Source organism: Erpetoichthys calabaricus, chromosome 3 (assembly GCF_900747795.2).
Source record: "Erpetoichthys calabaricus chromosome 3, fErpCal1.3, whole genome shotgun sequence".
NCBI lineage: Eukaryota > Metazoa > Chordata > Cladistia > Polypteriformes > Polypteridae > Erpetoichthys > Erpetoichthys calabaricus.
In genome coordinates, this window is record NC_041396.2 from 131,778,345 (window position 1) to 131,798,961 (window position 20,617).

The window sequence follows — 20,617 nt, forward strand, 5'->3', positions numbered from 1 at the left end:
ATCCTCCTCAATCCATTGTTTGTACATTAGTTTAGCAGACTTGTTGCCCTTCTTGAGGTTGGCTCTGGCAGCTCTATAGGCTGAGGTGTCTCCTAATTTAAAGGCTTTGTCCCTTTCCCTGAGCAGCTGTTTGACTTCACTATTCATCCATGGTTTCTCATTTAAGTAGATCTTAATCCTTTTGTTGACAGTGACATTGTCCACACAGTAATTAATATATGACAGCACAGATGAAGTATATGTCTCTAAGTCTGTCTGATGAGAAAATATATTCCAGTCTGTTTGTTCAAAACAGTCCTGGAGTTGGCAAATGGCCGTTTCAGGCCAAACTTTAACAGTCTTGCTAATTGGATTAGTACTGCTGATAAGGGCTTTGTGCGCTGGAACAAGAGACAAAGAGATATGATCAGATTTGCCGAGGTGGGGGCGTGGAATGACCTTATAGGTGTCTTTTATGTTTGTATAGACGTGGTCTAAGGTGTTTTCCCCTCTGGTTTTACAATGTACATGCTGATAAAATCTGGGGAATACATCCTTAAGATTCACTTGATTAAAATCCACAGCAATGATAAAAACTGTATCAGGATGCGAGTTCTGTTGTTTACTGATAATGTCAAACAATTTTTCAAGCACTGACTTAACATTAGCCTGAGGAGGTATGTATACTGCTGTAACAATAACGACGGTATATTCTCTCGGTAGGTAAAACGGTCGGCATCTTAGCATCATATATTCCACGTCCAGACAACAAAACTTGTTGATTATAGTTATATTAGTGCACCAAACATTATTAGTATTAGTGCACCAAACATTATTAGTATAGACACACAGCCCTCCACCTGTTTTCTTACCGGAATCGGGGGTTTGATGGAGTGTGCAGCCTGCAAGCTCAACTGCTGTGTCTAGTATGGTGGGATCCAGCCATGTCTCCGAAAAAATCAAAAGGCAGCAGTCCCTTGTAGTTTTATGTGTGGAAATATCCAGTCGGAGCTCGTCCATTTTGTTTGCGAATGATCTAGTATTCACAAGAAAAACGCTAGGGAGAGGGGTTTTATGCGGAGCAGCCTTTAGCCTAGTTAGTAATCCTGCTCGCTTGCCTCTTTTTTGCTTCCTCTCCCTGCGGCGTCTACGTGGCCATCTTCTAAGCATAGGAGTCATCTTAGGTCCCGGTGATTTGAGAATCTCCTGTGGTATTGCTTCTGTGTTATAATAATTATCTTTGCTATTAGAGCCGATCTGTAGAAGCTTTTGACGACTGTAGTGGATGTTCGCTTCCGTGTGTAAATCGATGAAGGTCAATATTAAGAAAAATAATAGCAGAAAAGAGCACCTATTCGGGGAGCACAAAGCTGCAGCGTCTGTGCGCGCCGCCATTGTCAACATGAATTAGGCAATCTACAAGTCTCCGACTTATTGTTTAAACAATATATTCAATCTTTTTTCGCTGTTCCATTATTTCACAGAGTAATAATTTCCGTTGGAACCTCTTTACGACGTTCTACTTTGTCATCTACTCTTTGTCTTTTATTCCCGGCCCCGGGCGTGGTTAAATCTCTTGGCTCAAAGTCTTATCTCGCGGGACTTGAAAGTATCTCTCTAAAAAAGTCAGGTCTCATCCCTGAATTGTTTTATATAATACGAGCTGTATATACCCGGCGTTGCCCGGGGCAGAAGTAACCTAATCGGTCAAACACTTACATATATACCAAAGTAAACCTAATCGGTCAAACAGTTACATATATAAAAAAACCGAACCTAATCGGATAAACAGCTTCATATATACAGAAGCGAACCTAATCGGACAAACAGCTAATCTATATACATAAGCAAACCTAATTGGTCAAACAGTTACATAAATACAAAAGCAAACCTAATCGATGAAACAGCTTCATATATACAGAAGCGAACCTAATTGGTCAAACAGTTATGCATGTGCAGAATGATTTTACAAAGATTATGCGTGTTAACAATCATTAAAAAGAAAAGATTGAGGAACTCTTCTTGTATATGTGATGAAGCTGGATGAAGCTGACTTGACGAAGACGTAGGTGGCATAGATTGGTTTTTCTAAAACAGAAGAAAAAAATGAGTATCTATTATTATTTTAAATTAGAATGAAAATGAGAACCTTGATTAGAGATAGATTATCCGTATTAAAATATGTGCATGAATAAACTTTTGCTAACTCTGTAGCAAAAGTTTATTCATACAAATTGGAATGGGATGGCTTTGTGAAAAAGTAAAAATTACATAAAAATAAATTGAGAATGCGTACTTCCATTTGACTGAGATTATCTGTAATGATGAAAAAAAAGTTTAGTATGTTTTTTTTTCCATACGGGAAGGATGTAAAACCTTACATAGGCACCCTTCAGCCCGTACTGAAGGGTAGTGTCAGATTCTTACTGACTAAAAAACACCCTTTTTATTCCACAGCTACCCGAAAAACCACTATTAGGCATTACTTTGGGGTGGCAGTAGTTTAGTTATGAAACAGCTGGGTCCTGAAAAAAATCTGTCTTATTAGTGGCTTCATCACATATAGAAGAACAGTTCCTCAATCTTTTCTTTTTCATGATTGTTAACACGCATAATGTTTGTAAAATCATTGTGCACATGCATAACTGTTTGACCAATTAAATTCGCTTCTGTATATATGAAGCTGTTTGATCGATTAGGTTTGCTTTTGTATTTATGTAACTGTTTGACCAATTAGGTGTGCTTATGTATATAGATTAGCTGTTTGTCCGATTAGGTTCGCTTCTGTATATATGAAGCTGTTTGTCCGATTAGGTTCGGTTTTTTTATATATGTAACTGTTTGACCGATTAGGTTTACTTTGGTATATATGTAAGTGTTTGACCGATTAGGTTACTTCTGCCCCGGGCAACGCCGGGTATATACAGCTCGTAAATTATTAAACAGTAAAATCTTCTTCTGTAATTTGCTACCGTGGCAATTTGTGTGTCTGTCCAGGATTTTAAATGACCTGTAGCTCGCAAACCGTTGCACCTATACACTTGAAATGTGGTACACATATAGTACGTCACGTCTACTATCCGCTTTATGGGTGATGATTGTTTTAGTCTTTTCATCTTTATTTTATTTTATTGTACAATCAAGTCCTATCTGCGCACAGCAGGGCAGCCGTGGGCGGATGCGTATGGTGTATTCACTCGATGTTATCGTGCATTGCGCTGTCAGTGGTATTTTGATAAAAGAATTTGAACAACATATAAGAAGCGTATAAATTATTAAACAGTAAAACATTAACATTTAAGAAGTAAAGTTACATTGAGTACTACTGCAGTGCCTTCGGGTATACCTCATTTTTTCTTTGCCCATTACATGCTTAAATGTATACATTTTTTGGTGCACCTACCCGAGAACACGCGACATATAACAGAGCGTGGGAGAAGCATGGATTTTAAACACGCGTTGAGTTCATCTGCTGGTCTCCCTCGTGGAATAACTGGTAATGTTTGAGTAAAATCTACAGCGAGTAAAACGACATTACCTCCTTTTTTTTTTTTTACAATCTCTGAGATCTTGGTTTTTTCGGTTCAAGGCTTGATAAGCTCTTTTATGTTCAATGTTGTACTTAATAAGTACTAATTATCCCAAACCATCATCTTTGAATGTTGCAAGACTTTCGCCTTGTATGTAGATCGGGGTAATTACATTCATTGCATTCCTAGTCTGAATCACAATGTGATTGTATGGGTGGTTACCTGGCACTGTAGGGTTGCCACCCGTCCTTTAAAATACGGAATCGTGCCGCGTTTGAGAATGAAATTGCGCGTCCCGTTTTGAATCAATACTGGACGGGATTTATCCCGTATTTTTTTTATAATTTTTTTTTTAAAGCAGCGTCTCATGCAAATCATCCCACACGCATTTTATGAAGATGCTTCCTTTCCTACTTTTGATTGGGTAATACTTGATGTCATCGTTAGTTTGATTGGTGTTTTTAACTGTCCAGTGAGTAGGGCGTGTCTTTCAACCGTAAGCAGATTTTTTGCACTGGTATCACTGACCTCGACGACGGCGACGTTATACGTCAAAAATAAATTACGATAAATGACGATTTTAACGATACTTTATTACGACGGCGGCTACATAGACACGATCAAATAAAAACAAAAAAATCAAATAATCATTCTACATTTTCAAAACGTCGAAAAAACGACGGAATGAAAAAAAGGCCCACCCGACGACCCACCCATTCCATTTTTATATATATAGATATATTTATATATACTGTATATTAATTAGTTGGCTGAACACTTTAATCCATGACTAGGCTGTAATTCTTCCTGGATATAATCTTTTTAGAAGCAAAGTTATAACCTCTGTGACAAAGCAGAATGTACTGCTTTATTAGTAGTTCTTGGTGCACCAATGTCACAATTTTGATAAGATGCTGCTCACCTCATCCGATTTTCTGGTGATCAGTTGCAAACTTTTTATCCGTCAAGAGAATTTGCACCTGTCGTTCTGATTGGAGTTTATATTCCCCCTAAATTCAATACAGCTATTGCAATGCAACTTTTAGCAGATTTATTCTCAGCAGATGAAATATAATATCCAGATTTCACCTTGGTACCTGGTGAAATGTATAACTAGAGAGGCAACAATCTCTTCAGATCTGCTACAGCACTATCTCAGATGCTTACCATGCTATTCCACAGGCCCATTTGGGCAACTCTAAACACATCATCTTGTCCCCTCTTATATAGCAGGAAGTAAAACTAGAAAAACCAGAAGTAAAAACAGGACATTAGTGGAGCAACTACAGGGTGGTCTGGAATCTATTCTCTGGAATTTGTTCAGAGAAGTGAATGCATGCTTAGATGAGTATATGGAAAAGGGAAGTTATATTGTAACAAAAACAATTATTAAATACAATACTAACAAATCATAGTTTTTGTAAAGGGCTGAGAATGTTGCCAACAGCTAAAGAGTAAGCTTACAAAGGTGAATATAAGGCTGTTTTTGTTGTTGTAATGTTGTATATGTGTTAAAATAGTAATACCTTTTGTGTGCAAATCTTTTGGTATTGTTTTATTGTCTGGGGAAACATTCAAGTAATAATTGTATTGTACTATGTATACAGGACAGTCAACCTGAATTTTTGCAATCTATTGTATTTAGCATCTTTGACAAGGGTAACTACACAAAATTATAATTTCAAGTGATAAATTATATGCAGTGGTTTCAGGAATCTGTCTTCATGGGTTTAAAGAATTTGTTAGCACTTTAAAAATGAATAATAAAAGTCAGTGTCATGAAGTAATAAAAGGAATAGATATAAATGTCTGCATTCACTAACTTTTAATTACACCTTTTATGTAAATTGAAACCTTCAACTTCCCACTTTATCCATAAACATCTGTTCAAATGTTTCCTTATTTTCAGAACCTCCTGCTGCTTTGAACATCACATTTCAGGGGACCTACACATGTCGGGATGGCACAGTCATCAAAATGGGACAAATGTGCAACTTCCAAATGGATTGCCATGAAGGGGATGATGAGGGAGTCATGTGCCGTAAGTATACTAGAAAACAACTTTTTAATTATTTTGGTAACTGTATTTTAACTAATCTTAGAATCCCAGTCCAAGAAAACATTTGAAGTGGAAAGTTCAACATCAAATACTACTAAATAAATATAAAATTCTACTTGTGTTTTTATTTATTTATTTTTTTTTAATTTAAATGTTTTACACTGTTGAGTAAATGGCCTTTTTCTACATCTTTGTATCCAAGAATCAGGACAGATTTAAATTGCTACAGCAGTTCTTTGGGAATATTGATTGTCACTTAACTAGTTCTTTCAATGTTCTAGCAAGAAACAGATGATCGAATAAATCATTTTTGAAGGCCCAAATTGTAAAAACAATGTTTACTGATTCCAGAGAATACTGACAAATACTGGCAAAGCTAATTTTGTGTACGGTCAACAGGCATACACTAGGGTACAAGATCTTTGTGGCAGGCACAAAAGAATAATAAATTAAAAAGAAAACACAGCAGAAACTACAGCTTTAGTGTGCTGTGCTCTTTGTCAGGTAATATTAATGCTGTTCAAAATATAAATTCTGTTTCTGTTATTAATTGTTCATTTATGCTTGTTTTAATCATTTCACCATCTTTAAACTACAGTTGTCACACCTCTTAACAATTCTGACTCCAATTTATTTTTTAAGTTTTTGAAGATAATTTTACTGTAAGTTATAAATTGATATAAGTTATTATAGTACTAGGGTGTTGTACTGTGTTAGCCATTATAAATGCCGTGAGAAGTCAAGCAAAATGACACCTTTTATTGGCTAACTAAAAATATTACTATATGCAAACTTTCAAGGCAACTTAGGCCCCTTCTTCAGGCAAGATGTAATACAGAAACTGGAATTCCCTGTGTTTATATAGACACTAGGACAAGTAACAACATTGGAAAACCTTTAAGTGAGAAATCTTAAAATGTAAAAAATTAATAGACCACTTTAGGCTAAGATTAATTTAGCAGGAAAGGAGAAAAATGTGTGGTCAAGATCGTTGGATAAGATAACTGTCCAACAAAGTCTTTTGAAGTTTCTGTTGAGTTTTTCAATAAATGTGGATCTGTAGTCAGGTTGTCTGTGTCAGTCTGAGAGATGCAAACAATCCTCATATCTGGCCATAAATCTCTTGTCTCTATTTAAACCATGTTGTAATGTGTTATATTTTAGCATGTGTTTCACTTCCCATTCTTTTCTCTCTTGCTGTGTTCTGAAGTTGCCCATAAGAACTGTGACTTTAGTCCCTCTCACAGTGTCCATAGCTGTTGAAGTGGGCTGCTGCAGGAACATCTGTGTTGCCATGCTTGATGTGGAACCTGTGTAAATTCATTCTTTGGCAGAGTGTTTGTCCAGTTTCTCCCACATAGAGTGCAGTGTCAGGACATTTAATACAGAGAATGAGGTAGACTACATTAGATGATCTGCAGGAAAATGATCCCTTTATGCAATGTTCTAGTCAGCAGTTTGGTATAATTACACGGTCTGTATTATAAATGTGAGCACACGTTTTACATCTTTTCTGTAGGTAGGGAAATGTGCCATTTTCTGTTGGTCCACTTAGGGAGTTTTGGACAATTAGTTGCTGCAGGTTTAGCAGTTGTCTGTATGCCAGGAAGGGGAGGCTCTGGAAATACATGTAGCCTATCTTAGCCTGAAGAGGTCTATTAATTTTTTACATTGAAGATGTCTCACTTGAACGTTTTCCAGTGTTATTTGTCATAGTGTGTACAGTTAGGTCCATAAATATTTGGACAAAGACAACTTTTTTCTAATTTTGGTTCTGTACATTACCACAATGAATTTTAAATGAAACAACAGTTGAAGTGCGCAGACTTTCAGCTTTAATTCAGTGGGGTGAACAAAACGATTGCATAAAAAGGTGAGGCAACTAAAGCATTTTTTAACACTATCCCTTCATTTCAAGGGCTCAAAAGTAATTGGACAATTGACTCAAAGGCTATTTCATGGGCAGGTGTGGGCAAGTCCGTCGTTATGTCATTATCAATTAAGCAGATAAAAGGCCTGGAGTTGATTTGAGGTTTGGTGCTTGCATGTGGAAGATTTTGCTGTGAACAGACAACATGCGGTCAAAGGAGCTCTCCATGCAGTTGAAAGAAGCCACCCTTAAGCTGCGAAAACAGAAAAAACCCATCCGAGAAATTGCTATAATATTACGAGTGGCAAAATCTACAGTTTGGTACATTCTGAGAAAGAAATAAGCACTGGTGAACTCAGCAATGCAAAAAGACCTGGACGTCCACGGAAGACAACAGTGGTGGATGATCGCAGAATCATTTCCATGGTGAAGAGAAACCCCTTCACAACAGCCAACCAAGTGACCAACACTCTCCAGGTGGTAGGCGTATCGATATCCAAGTCTATCTTAAAGAGAAGACTGCATGAAAGTAACTACAGAGGGTGCACTGCAAGGTGCAAGCCACTCATAAGCCTCAAGAATAGAAAGGCTAGATTGGACTTTGCTAAAGAACATCTAAAAAAGCCAGCACAGGTTTGGAAAAACATTCTTTGGACAGATGAAACCAAGATCAACCTCTACCAGAATGATGGCAAGAAAAAAGTATGGAGGAGGCGTGGAACAGCTCATTATCCAAAGCATACCACATCATCTGTAAAACACGGTGGAGGCAGTGTGATTGCTTGAGCGTGCATGGCTGCCAGTGGCACTGGGACACTAGTGTTTCTTGATGATGTGACACAGGACAGAGGCAGCTGAATGAATTCTGTGGTGTTCAGAGACATACTGTCTGCTTAAATCCAGCTAAATGCAGTCAAATCGGTTGGGTGGCGTTTCATGATACAGATGGACAATGACCCAAAACATACAGCCAAAGCAACCCAGGAATTTATTAAAGCAAAGAAGTGGAAAATTCTTGAATGGCCAAGTCAGTCACCTGATCTTAACCCAATTGAGCATGCATTTCACTTGTTGAAGACTAAACTTTGGACAGAAAGGCCCACAAACAAACAGCAACTGAAAACCGCTGCAGTAAAGGCCTGGCAGAGGATTAAAAAGGAGGAAACCCAACACCTAGTGATGTCCATGAGTTCAAGACTTCAGGCTGTCATTGGCAGCAAAGGGTTTTCAACCAAGTATTAGAAATGAACATTTTATTTCTAGTTATTTAATTTGTCCAATTACTTTTGAGCCCCTGAAATGAAAGGATTATGTTAAAAAAAATGCTTTAGTTGCCTCACATTTTTATGCAATCGTTTTGTTCACCACACTGAATTAAAGCTGAAAGTCTGCACTTCCACTGCATCTGAGTTGTTTCATTTAAAATTCATTGTGGTAATGTACAGAACCAAAATTAGAAAAAAGTTGTCTCTGTCCAAATATTTATGGACCTAACTATATATAAACAAAGGGAATTCCAGTTTCTGTATTACATCCTCCCTTAAAAAGGGGCCTGAGTTGCATTGAAAGCTTGCATATTGTAATCTTTTTAGTTAGCTAATAAAAGGTGTCATTTTGCTTGAATTCTCATTATAAGTTACTGTAATATTTAAGTTATCATTGACTTACTATCAAAGCTTACTTTCAAAGCTTTAGGTTATAAATAAATATATCTATGGCTAGTAGTTGCCTTCTATATGTTACCTCAGACGTTAGGTGCTGTTTCTCTGTCATTGATTTTATAATGACACTCAGGGGGGGCTAAGTAGGTGCCATAGTGTTTCTTCCATGAATAATAGTTAACATGCATCCTCAGAGGCTAAGTACCATTCCTTAGCATGTGTTTCACAATAAAACCACACAGGCTAGGCAGTTTAACTTAGTGTGTTACATTTAATTCAAAGCATAACTATTAGCAAAATACTCACCAATTATGAATATCCAGACTGTGAACTTCAGAGGTTGAGTTTCCCATGTGTCTCTATGAGGAGCAAATGTTATACTGTACCTTTTTAGCATTAATACTTGTCACGTAAATGATCAGCAGTGGATTACAATAATTAACAATATTGTACAATAATTACAGTTTATTAACCAGCAAGCCTCAAAATTATATACAGTAACAAATAGTATAATTACATAAATATGTGGTGAATAATGGGTAAGAACGTAGACCTGTATTAAGGAAGATATGGGCAGTCCCTGAGCTGCAGCATCACAGAATTCTTCCCTCTGTGGCTCAACATAAAAGTCACACAAGACTTAAACACATTAATAACAAAATATAGACAAAAATAAAAACTATTCAGTAAATAAGATACATAAAAACCAAATTACATAATATTAATGTGTATAAATGAACAACAGATTAAATATAAGGAAAGCACACTTGAGCCAGGGGTGAGACATTGGCTTTACCATAACATCTATATCCCCTGACCCTCCCATCAATTTCTGTTGTAATATACCTGTAATATCTCTAGCAATGTTGTCATTTGATGAAGAAGCAGGAAATTAGGGGAGCTTGGGTTGTGCTTTTGTAGGCTTTGTTTTTTACCTTTGCAAAAGCCAATCTAGAGTTATTCTTCAGTCTAATGATTTTTCTGTATTCTGTATGTTTTCAATTTTTGCTTTGTTTTTATGTTTTTGAAATTTGTCTGTCAGTTGGTTCTTTTTTAGTTTGTCTCATTTTAAAAAAATGCCTTTTTTTTAGATTTTGTTTAATTTTTTTCTCATTTTATAATTGGCCTCTGGTTAGTTTACTCTTATTAGTATGTTGCTTGGTGGTGAACTTATTCATATAACTAATATTTACATATGTATCATGCTTGCTTAATTATTGTTTCAGCCTGATCTGCATGGTAATCCAATGTTTGTGCTGCCAGCCTTAATTGGCATTGCATTTTATTGAAGTCTAACAGAAATGCTTTTTCTTCCAGTGATGACTCAGCTGTGCTGTATACATTGTCAGGTCTGTGAATTTGCCTAAATAGTGAATGCCTGGCAATATTAGTTTATACATACAACATAAATAGAGAAGCCTTTTAACGACCAATTTAACAGAGAAATACGTAGACATAATAGTCAGATTATTTTTCACTACTATTGGTAATAATTTCTGGAACCTGGCTGGTTTTGTTTGGGTTGAATCATTTACAGATTGGAAGCAGAGTCAGAGCTGAGATGGTGCAATGGGTGACAGAAGACCTTAATAGGTTAATATTATAGACTGGTAAAGTAGTGTAAATCCTCAGTGAAAACTGGAAGCTGATGGTTTTAGAAGTTTCCATATATGCTTCTTGTTCTTGAAAGAAATATCTACTATATATATATATATACAGTATATATATATATATATATATATAATATAAAATCCTAAGCCTAAACGTGGAATGATTTTGTGCAACGATTTTATGTCACGTTTTTTATCACGCTTTAAATCAGGCTTATTTTAAAACCTACATATATATGTTTGGTATCATTCTTTTCAGAATTTATTGAACTTTAATGTGATGTTGTTAGATTTTGCAGATTCTTATTACGTTTTTAAATTATTAACTAAAAAATATCAAGAACTCCTGTGAGACAAGACTTTGTGGCAAGAGATTTAACTATGTCCGGGGCCGGAAATAAAAGACAAAGAGTAGGAAGCTGCTGTACAGGCTTTTAAATGTTCAAAGCACTGCATCAGATGCAGATGCAGCAGCAGCTGATCAAGCAAAGAGGAGGTAAAAAAAAAACAACTATTTGTTTCCCATTGTATAACCGTTTAAGAGGGGGTTTCAGGGGAGCAACTCAGAGACTAGTTATCATATCAAATCATAAAGGATTAGAGGAAAATGCCATCAATAGCAGACCTGTAGAAATGGTGTAGAACAAAGTGGGCATTGCCCATTTTGCAAGACTTTAGTGGCACAAAAGGCCTGTTAAGACAGCAAATTTAACAGGAATTCAGAAATCCAGGTTCACCCCCAATCAGTAATCCTGAGAAAACTGCTTAACTGCAGCTCTTACCATACCATGATCATTTCTGTGCTTCATCTTATAACAAAAGTGTAAATCAGAGTTGAATTGGCATCTTTGCAGTGGCTAGTTCAGGCCAGAAGGCTCCAAATGGACAGCCAGGTTCAAGCCAAGAGCTATAATTCAACGAATGTCAACTGTGATGGACAAAATAATGGTCCTATAAGCAGACTGGATCTGCCACTAGAAGTGACTTTAATCCAATTACCACAGGCTAAACCTTCAGTCAAAGAAAGCTACATACATCACTTCTGTTTTGTGCATGCTTTGACACCTTTATTCTCTGAAAATTAAAAGCTAATGAGCCACTCTCTTTTTGGGGAGCTGAAAGCTGAGATGCACTTTGCCAAGCTAAGCTCTGTGCTGGTAACTGAACCCATTCTGAGAAGCAGATATTACTTCAAGAAGGAAAATTCAGCATCTAAACTCTTGTGTCATGTGTCAGAAAGAGTGTTTTTGAAGTTGCAGAGGACACAGTAGAAAGCTTAACAAGGATCTGAGAAAAGTGTGTCAAATCACAACACGAGCAAAGGTCCACAAATGAAAAAGTGCACCCTAACACAAGAATAGTCCTCCACTTTAACCTGGAGCATCAACAACAATTCCACAAAACATTGGACATCATCACTGAGATTGTAAAACTGTTTATCTGTACCAAGATAAATTAGAACTCTAAATAGCAAATAAGTAGCCAGTCTTTTTTGTGTTAGGTTTGTCTGTTTCATCTGTCTTGTGCTCCGTCTTCTATGTCAATATATATGCATTAATCAAATTCCTATAAACCTTGTGTTTATCAATAAATTGTTTCATTCTGTTTCTTACAAGGAATGTACTTCAGTTACGAGTCTGATGCATGGAGACTGCCATCTACAACAGAGAAAGGGAAGGAAAATGAAGTAGAAGCCTTACCAAATTTAATTAATTACCAGCATTGCTGAAGACAAAACTATATAATATAATAACCAAGTTAACACTAGAATTACCAGAGCCTACGAAAAAACTCGTATATCCGGCCCACCTTAAATCGCTTCTTAAAACCTTTCTCACCTCTCTGCCAGCGTCTTTTGTCATCTAAATGTACTGATAAAGACAAGCTGCCAGCAGCTGGCTATTCCATCCCCCCAACGACTTAGAACGTAAACAAGCTTTTCCCAGCTCTTGCCTTGATTGATTACCTGGGAGTGAAGTGGAGTTTTAGAGTAGAAATAATAAGATTGTTATTTGAAACACACGCATTTCATATGTGTTGCATTTCTACAGTAATCTGTGTAAACACATTGTTAAAACAGAAACGTGTTATATATTCTAGTAGCAATTGACAAAATGTAGGCATAAACTATATAATGTATGAAGCCTGAAGTCCAAATATCAAAGAAACACTTTCACAAAAGGTACAAAAAAAAAGCCACCGCCAAAAAAACCCGCCTTAGTGTGAGACATTGATATGAGTTAACTATCACTGCTTCCGTGGCGTAACAGTATCAGTCGCTGACTACGCATCAGAAGGTCATGAATTCGATCCTGCACAACTCCTATTTGAGAAGTGTTCTTATTTTAGAATAAAAAGATACATTTGATTTCAGTCTGTAACAGCTGGTGTAATTTATGATATTTGTAAAGGTTAGCTTTATTTTTTTTAAATTCACTTTTCATTGTCTCAGTCGCGTTCAGGATCCATCCCTACCGCCCCCAACCTGACACTGCGGTTTTTACATAAAGACGCGCTATAGTTCTGCAGTGTATCACGATACATACGACCGCGTGTTTTTTTTCCCCCAGTATTGCCAGTCCCCACGTGTTGCTGTATGCTGTTTCTTTTGTACTCCAGGACATGCAGAGGAAAGCATAGTAAAGAGCAGTAACTTCAGCGCTATATGCAATCATCAGACACTCCCCATCTGACACTGCTGTTTTCACATAAAGACGCGCCAAAGCTCTGTAGTGTACTTGTGACTGCATTGTCGTACCAATGCTTGCGAACTGAAGTGTCTGCATTCACTTTTCGTGGCATTACACGCATATTTTTTGAGCATGCCCATGTAGCTCAAACACAGGAACATATGTTGATGTAAAAGTATAACAAAACAAGTGCACTTTTTATTCAAGACTATAACTGAAGAAAAAAGAAAGCAAGTTACAGTAGGCGGTTGATATGACAGCTTGCGTGGTGGAATGCTAAGAACTGCTGATTTCCATTCTGTGCTATATAACTTAACATTTGAATCTGATGATTGCATATAGCGCTGTCTGATTTAGTGTGCGCAAGAACATGCAGGTGGCCAGTTGCTGAGTGCTACAACGCACATTTTAAAAAAGAAAGAGACAAATATATGTGACGTTTTGAAGAAATCATTTTATGACGCGAATAGTACCAATCAGAAAACATCGTCGAAGTAATGCAATATTATTTGAAAACGAACAGCGTCAGGTTGGGTGTGAAGTTATACTGGCGCTGTTTGAGTCAGATCAGAAGCTGAATAAGCTGAAAAAGCTCCTGTTCTGACTCTAAGTAAAAAAGCATGAATTAATCAACAGAAATAACCGCGATTGACATTTTAAAGTTAACGATTTACAGTGCAATTTATAAATTCAATGTCTGTTTGAGGAAAAAAAAATCACTTTCTTCAAAGCTGGGAATCGAACTCGCGTCTCTGTGGCACAGTAAGGCAGTGGTGCTCCAAGTCAGCAAACCGTCCTTATAACTTATTTTTTTCAAGATCCATAACACACAGACAGACAGAGCACTGCGTAATACAGAGACAGACAGGCAGAGATATACAAATAAACAGGGAAGGCACATGTACTGAAAGAAAAAAAAAATCAACATGTGCGTTGTTTCTGCAGCACTGAATGAGCTCACCTGGTCTAACATCACCCCTCCCCCCGATCTGACTCTCTAAGTAACAGCGCAAGTACAGACACAAATCAAGTGCATGTGTGTACTGTATAATATTAACAAAAAGAGTAGCTTACTACTGAAAACGGCAAATATAGGAGTGAGTGGGGATCGAACCAGTACTCTTGATTACACTTGGTTTGCGTCTGTACTTGCGCTGTTACTTAGAGAACCAGATCGGGGGAGGGGTGATATTAGAGCGGGTGAGCTCATTCAGTGCTACAGAAACAACGCACATGTTGATTTTTTTTTCTTTCAGTACATGTGCCTTCCCTGTTTGTTTGTATATCTCTGCCTGTCTGTCTCTGTATTACGCAGTGCTCTGTCTGTCTGTGTGTTATGGATCTTGAAAAAAATAAGTTATAAGGACAGTTGTTCATGTTAATTGCAGTCTCAATTGTTAAAAAAATATTTGAAAAGGAGCATCCCACATGAAAATATAACGATCTCATTAACTGACAGTGCATACCAATTTACAAATTTTATGTCCGTTTGAGGTTAAAAACAAAAAAAAGAAGTAACACTTTATCCCCAGCGGGGAATTGAACTCATGTTTGTGAGGCTGAGAAAAGCTACTTGGTCTGAGAAGCAAATCTTAGCGTGCTACGCCACAGAAACTGTTATATGGTGTGTGAAGCTTTTGTGGAAGTGTTTATTTGATCTTAGGAACTCGAGCTTTACACATTCTACATTTTGTAACATTTATTACTAAAATATGAAAAAGTTTCTGTTTTAGCAATGTGTTTACACAGATTACTGTAGAAACGGAACACGCATGAAATGCATGTATTCCAAATAGCGATCTATTATTTCTATTCTAAAACTCCAGCAGTTCAGTCACTCCCAGATAATCAAACAAGCCATGAGCTGGAAAAACTTAGTGAACGTTCTGCGACGGTGGGGGACGGAATAGCCGGCTGCTCGCTGCTCCTCCAAATCGGCACATTTAGAAGACAAAAGAGAGGTGAGAACGGTTTTAAGGTGGGCCGGATCTACGAGTTTTTTCGTAGACTCTGGTAATTCTAGTGTTAAATTTATATTCATCTTTCCTACAATAGTCATTGTGCAAAGTCAGTTTGAGCAGGAAAGTGTAATTACCTTCCCCGCTTATTGTAAAACGCTTTTAAGAAGAATCACAATTATTTGTTGAGCTTCCACCAAAACATTGAATATTCATGTACTTTAGAGAAGGACACTTCCAACTTTTATTTCATCTGTCATCAATCAAATTGTAAGCCCTCAAAAGAAACAAAAATATGGATACAGTAGCTGGCTATTTGGCAATCTCATCAACTTGTTTCATATACTGTACACTCTTGCATTGACACACACAAACTGAAACTCCAGGATAGCTAAAAATGTTACAAACTGGTAATGATTTTCCATAATAAATATTATGTTTCAGATGCAGAGCATGTTTGAATAACGCACATGTTAAAAAACTGAATTAGATCAGTACTTGTATATACTAACACAGCAAACTGTTACAGTTTATTTGAAAGATCAGAAACAACCTGATAGAAACTGTGCATACATCATTTGACAAAGAGGATACTGAAAGCTGCATTAGTGTATATTGTTTACCTAATAATTTTAGAGCAGAAACAAAATGGGTCTATACCTTAGACCTTAAAATCTTATTATACAATATACTGTATCAATTCAACAGAACAAACACTGACCCAAGTCATTTTTTGAGATATTCCTCAGATTACTTGTAGTACTCCTGGCTTATATGCAAACCAAATGTATTTAAAAATTCAATTAAAAAATGGGATCATCATGCACGTGCACCAATGTAGACTGAGCTTTTTATTCACATAACTCTCAGAACTGGCTAAGTGAAGAATGATTATATTTATTTGGTTTGATGTTGGAACATCTAATTCACTTCACTATAATGTGATTTATAAAATTATTAAAACATTAAAAGGAGATAGTCATGCTTCAAAATAGACAGGTTAGGACAGGTTGGGGAGCTTGCAGAAGTACAGAGCGTTGCTGTACCCACCACACAACGAAACTGCTTGTGATCCTGGTTGGCAACCCCCCTGGCCAACACGTGGTCCAGTCTGACCCGCTGGAAATGACAATTGATCTGCCACTGCAAGGTGTTACGTGGGGATCCTATTTAACTGTCCAGCTACTCGGGTCAACAACAATGAGGATCTTGCGAGCCAGATCACTTTTGGGGAATAACGCCACATGGCCCTAGTGCTGTAACTGATGTTCCCTCATAATGCAGATAATGTGCCTCGTTTGACTCCATGAGCAACTGCTTGTTTGAGACAAAGTCAAACCAGCAGTACCCAAGGATTCTCTAAAGAGACACAGTACCAAAGGAGTCCAGTATTCATCTCAGGTCACTGAATAGTCTTCTCCATTCATTATAAGACAGGTGAGCATCCCATTGAGGACATATTTTTTAAGATTTATCAAGTCCTTTTATATTTTCATAGTAACTATTATGATTAATGCTTTAGGTAGTCATACATTAATTTCTGGATTTGCTTAATGCAATTTCAGAGTTGTCAGTAGTAAGCAAAAGGTAGAAAGCATCTTTGGACAGGATACCACAGGATACACACAACCACAATGTGCCAGTTTATAGCTGCAAATCAGCCTGGCCTGCATGTCCTAGGGAAATACATTTGAATAAAGCTCATGTTTACACGCATCAGCTATGCTTGTGCATGTGCCAGTGCAAATGCCTGTTGGAGTAGCCTTTTGAACTGAGACTCAGGACTGTCTTTGAATCTAGTAGTCCTAAGGATTATTTACTGTTTGCAAGAAAATTGGCTATACAGGATGGGTTTCATAAGGTTCATAGGGTCAATAATCTCATATGTACAGAATATAATGAAATTCTTACTTGCATGTGCTAATCAACATGCAGCTGTGATGCCCGAGTTTTCCACAGCTGGCATTCTTTTCCTTAAACCTAGGAAATCAGAAGTCATAAGCCAAGGATGGACTGGGCAATGAGGGATGTTGCACACACACAAACAGTTGCGGGTAGGTGTAAAAGTCTGCAATGCTTTTTTACGAACAGTCAAAGTGGTCAAAAAGTGCAGTGCGGTCTCCCCAAATGAATAAATACATAATCCTCAATAAAAAAATGTTTGCGTGCAGGTTAAAAGCATCAATAAATAATCCCATAAATGTTTAAAATATCCACAGGTTAAATAAAGCACAGTGATGGCCTGTCCATAAAACCTAATATGAGCCTAGGTGTCTCAAATAAAAGGACATCTCTGTTCACCCTATAAAGTCTCCTTGGCAATAGCAGACGTCCACTGGCAAACACAGTCATCCTTTAATCAGGTTCAAGTTCATGCCACCCTCCCTAGGCATTTAGCAAGGAACCCTGCTAGCCCTGCTCCCTTCTTCTTCTTCCTTAGGCATTTAATGGGAGACACCCAGAGCAGATGATCATTTTTGATCGTTGGGCACTAAGCAGGAGTGACCCTGCCCAATAGGTGTGTCTACTGCTCCACCTGGGGTCACTTCCAAACCACTTGCCTCCTCCCTAAAGCAGCCACTTTGCCTTTCTTTTTGGTTTAACCGACAGTCTTTCTTTTTTCCTTTCTCGTTCTTTTTCCTTCTTCTGCCCATCCTGCTCAGGTTGTTTCACAAATGTGGGTGTAGGTACATTGATTATAATCCCTGGAGCACTAATAAGGAAACTGGCTAGGCAGACTTATCTGCACATGAATGGTGTGATAAGCCAGTTTCCCTATCAGTACCATGGGGCCACTCAACAATGGTACCATGCACACCTACAATGAGCCTGAGCACACTGTTTTTAATAAAAACAAGCACTCTGTCATGGACCTCTAAATGTGCTTAAGCACAGTAACATCGCTAATTTCTAATGCAGTGAGTTTGTATGACCAACTTACATTAAAAGTTTTGTCTTCCTTCTCTGAAACAACAACAACTTTAACTTGCGGTTAGGTAATTGCTTCTTTAGGATTAAATTTGTGATAGTAGCTATAATTATTAAACAAACACATGGAGCAATTCCATCATTTCATGTAAGTAAGTAATGGTAAAAATGATCACAAATAAAGGCAGAATTTCAGGTTATAAATATCCAAGTGTGCTAGGATTTAATGAATTACAAGAGAAATGATATCTTCTGTTGACCATTTGTGATGAAATGCAAACCTGATTTAGTCTAAAATATGCAGGACTTTATGCTTAATGCATCGTACCAGATGGACCAAAAACATTTAATTTCAATAGGGGTGAGTGCCATAGGTCAGTAAGCATTAAGACAGTTCACTTCTGTGTCCTCTGATATACAGGTATGGAGAATTACAGTCTTTAAAGAAGGCACAAACCACATATCATCAGTAAGTCATTAAAATTGCCTGTAAAAATGTATTTAAGTAGGTTTTAAAAATGTGTCTGACACTCTGTCTGTACCAACTGCTTTATAGACATTGACTCGGTTAAAAACTGTCTATGTCATTCACAGAAACAGGGAAGCCAGAATCGTACAGGCCTGCAAAAACGACAGACTTGATTATCGCAATCAAAAACGGTATAGAAAGTTCTACGCTCCAGTAGGGAAAACTGTGGATTTAATTGGATTAGACCATGTTTGGTAATCCATAAACATTTTATATGCTCTATCAAACTGTGTTTATTACAACTGTACTCAGTATCCAGTTAATCCCAGTATTGATAAATTCTATCCTGATACAGAGTGTGTAGAACCTGCACAGTGCCCAAGGCAGGGATATAAACACTTTATCATATTAATGAACATATTTAAACCTATTATTTTATATTTTGGTATTGTGGTTCTCGTACTCAGGTCTGTGGCTATTTGTTTTTGTTCTTGTCTAAGTGAGAAATACAGTTTGTAACAGAGCCTGATTTACATTTCTAACCATATTGCAAAGTTTTTTTTAATATATTTATCACAAAAATGAGTAGATTAGAGTTATGTTCCCATAATAATAGATATTAAGAGGACCAGGACCTTTTCCCATAAGTTCTTCTTGAGCTGTCTAAGACATTTTCATAAATGTTTTAATATAAAGGATTCATGAAGCCAGAAATTCAATATGTAACAATAGAATAGTCTGTATTTTTCAGGTATATAACCCAAAAAAGTATACTGCAGTTACAAAGTAAGTTGAATTTCCTAGTAAAATTTTATTGATATTGTTGTATCAGAAATAGCGGTTCACACATGTGTAATGCTTAACACTAGAATTAGCAGAGCCTACGAAAAAACTCGTAGATCCGGCCCACCTTAAATCACTTCTTAAATCCGTTCACACCTCTCCGCCAGCATCCTTTGTCCTCTAAATGTGCTGATAAAAGACAAGCTGCCAGCAGCCGGCTATTCCATCCCCCCTCCGACTTAGAACGTGAACGCACTTTTCCCAGCTCATACCTTGATTGATTATCTGGGAGTGAAGTGGAGTTTTAGACTGGAAATAATAGATCGTTATTTGGAACACACGCATTTCATGCGTGTTCCGTTTCTACAGTAATCTGTGTAAACGCATTGTTAAAACAGAAACTTTTTCATATTTTAGTAATAAATGTTACCAAATGTAGTAGGCATAAACTATAGAATGTGTAAAGCCTGAGTTCCAAAGATCAAATAAACACTTTCACAAAAGCGTCAAGGAGGTTGCAACAGTTTCTGTGGCGCAGCGCGCAGTTTTGCTTCTTAGAGCACAGCAGCTTTGCCGTGCCTCACAGACGTGAGTTCAATTCCCCGCTGGGGATAAAGTGTTGCTTTTTTTTTTTTCTTTTTAACCTCAAACAGACATAAAATTTATAAATTGGTATGCACTGTCAGTTAATGAGAGCGTTATATTTTCATATGGGATGCTCCTTTTAAAATATTTTTTTAACAATTGAGACTGCAATTAACATGAAGAACTGTCCCTAAAACTGTTATTTTTAAGATCCATAACACACAGACAGACAGAGCACTGCGTAATAGAGAGACAGACAGGCAGAGATATATAAATAAACAGGGAAGGCACATGTACTGAAAGAAAAAAAAGATCAACATGTGTGTTGTTCCTGCTGCACTGAATGAGCTCATGTGCTCTAACATCACCCCTCCCCCCATCTGACTCTCTAAGTAACAGCACAAGTACAGACACAAACCAAGTGTGATCAAGAGTCCCGGTTCCATCCCTACTCACTCCTATATTTGCCGTTTTCAGTAGTAAGCTGCTCTTTTT

The 20,617-nt window shown here is 37.2% G+C and overlaps 1 protein-coding gene across 1 annotated transcript in view; it reads left to right on the forward strand.

Annotated features, from left to right (window-relative positions):
• LOC114648378 (ALK tyrosine kinase receptor) overlaps positions 1-20,617 on the forward strand; it is a 1,111,743-nt gene that overhangs the window by 843,562 nt on the left and 247,564 nt on the right. The window contains 1 exon segment of the mRNA XM_051925325.1: positions 5,419-5,550. Coding sequence (XP_051781285.1) covers positions 5,419-5,550 — 132 coding nt within the window.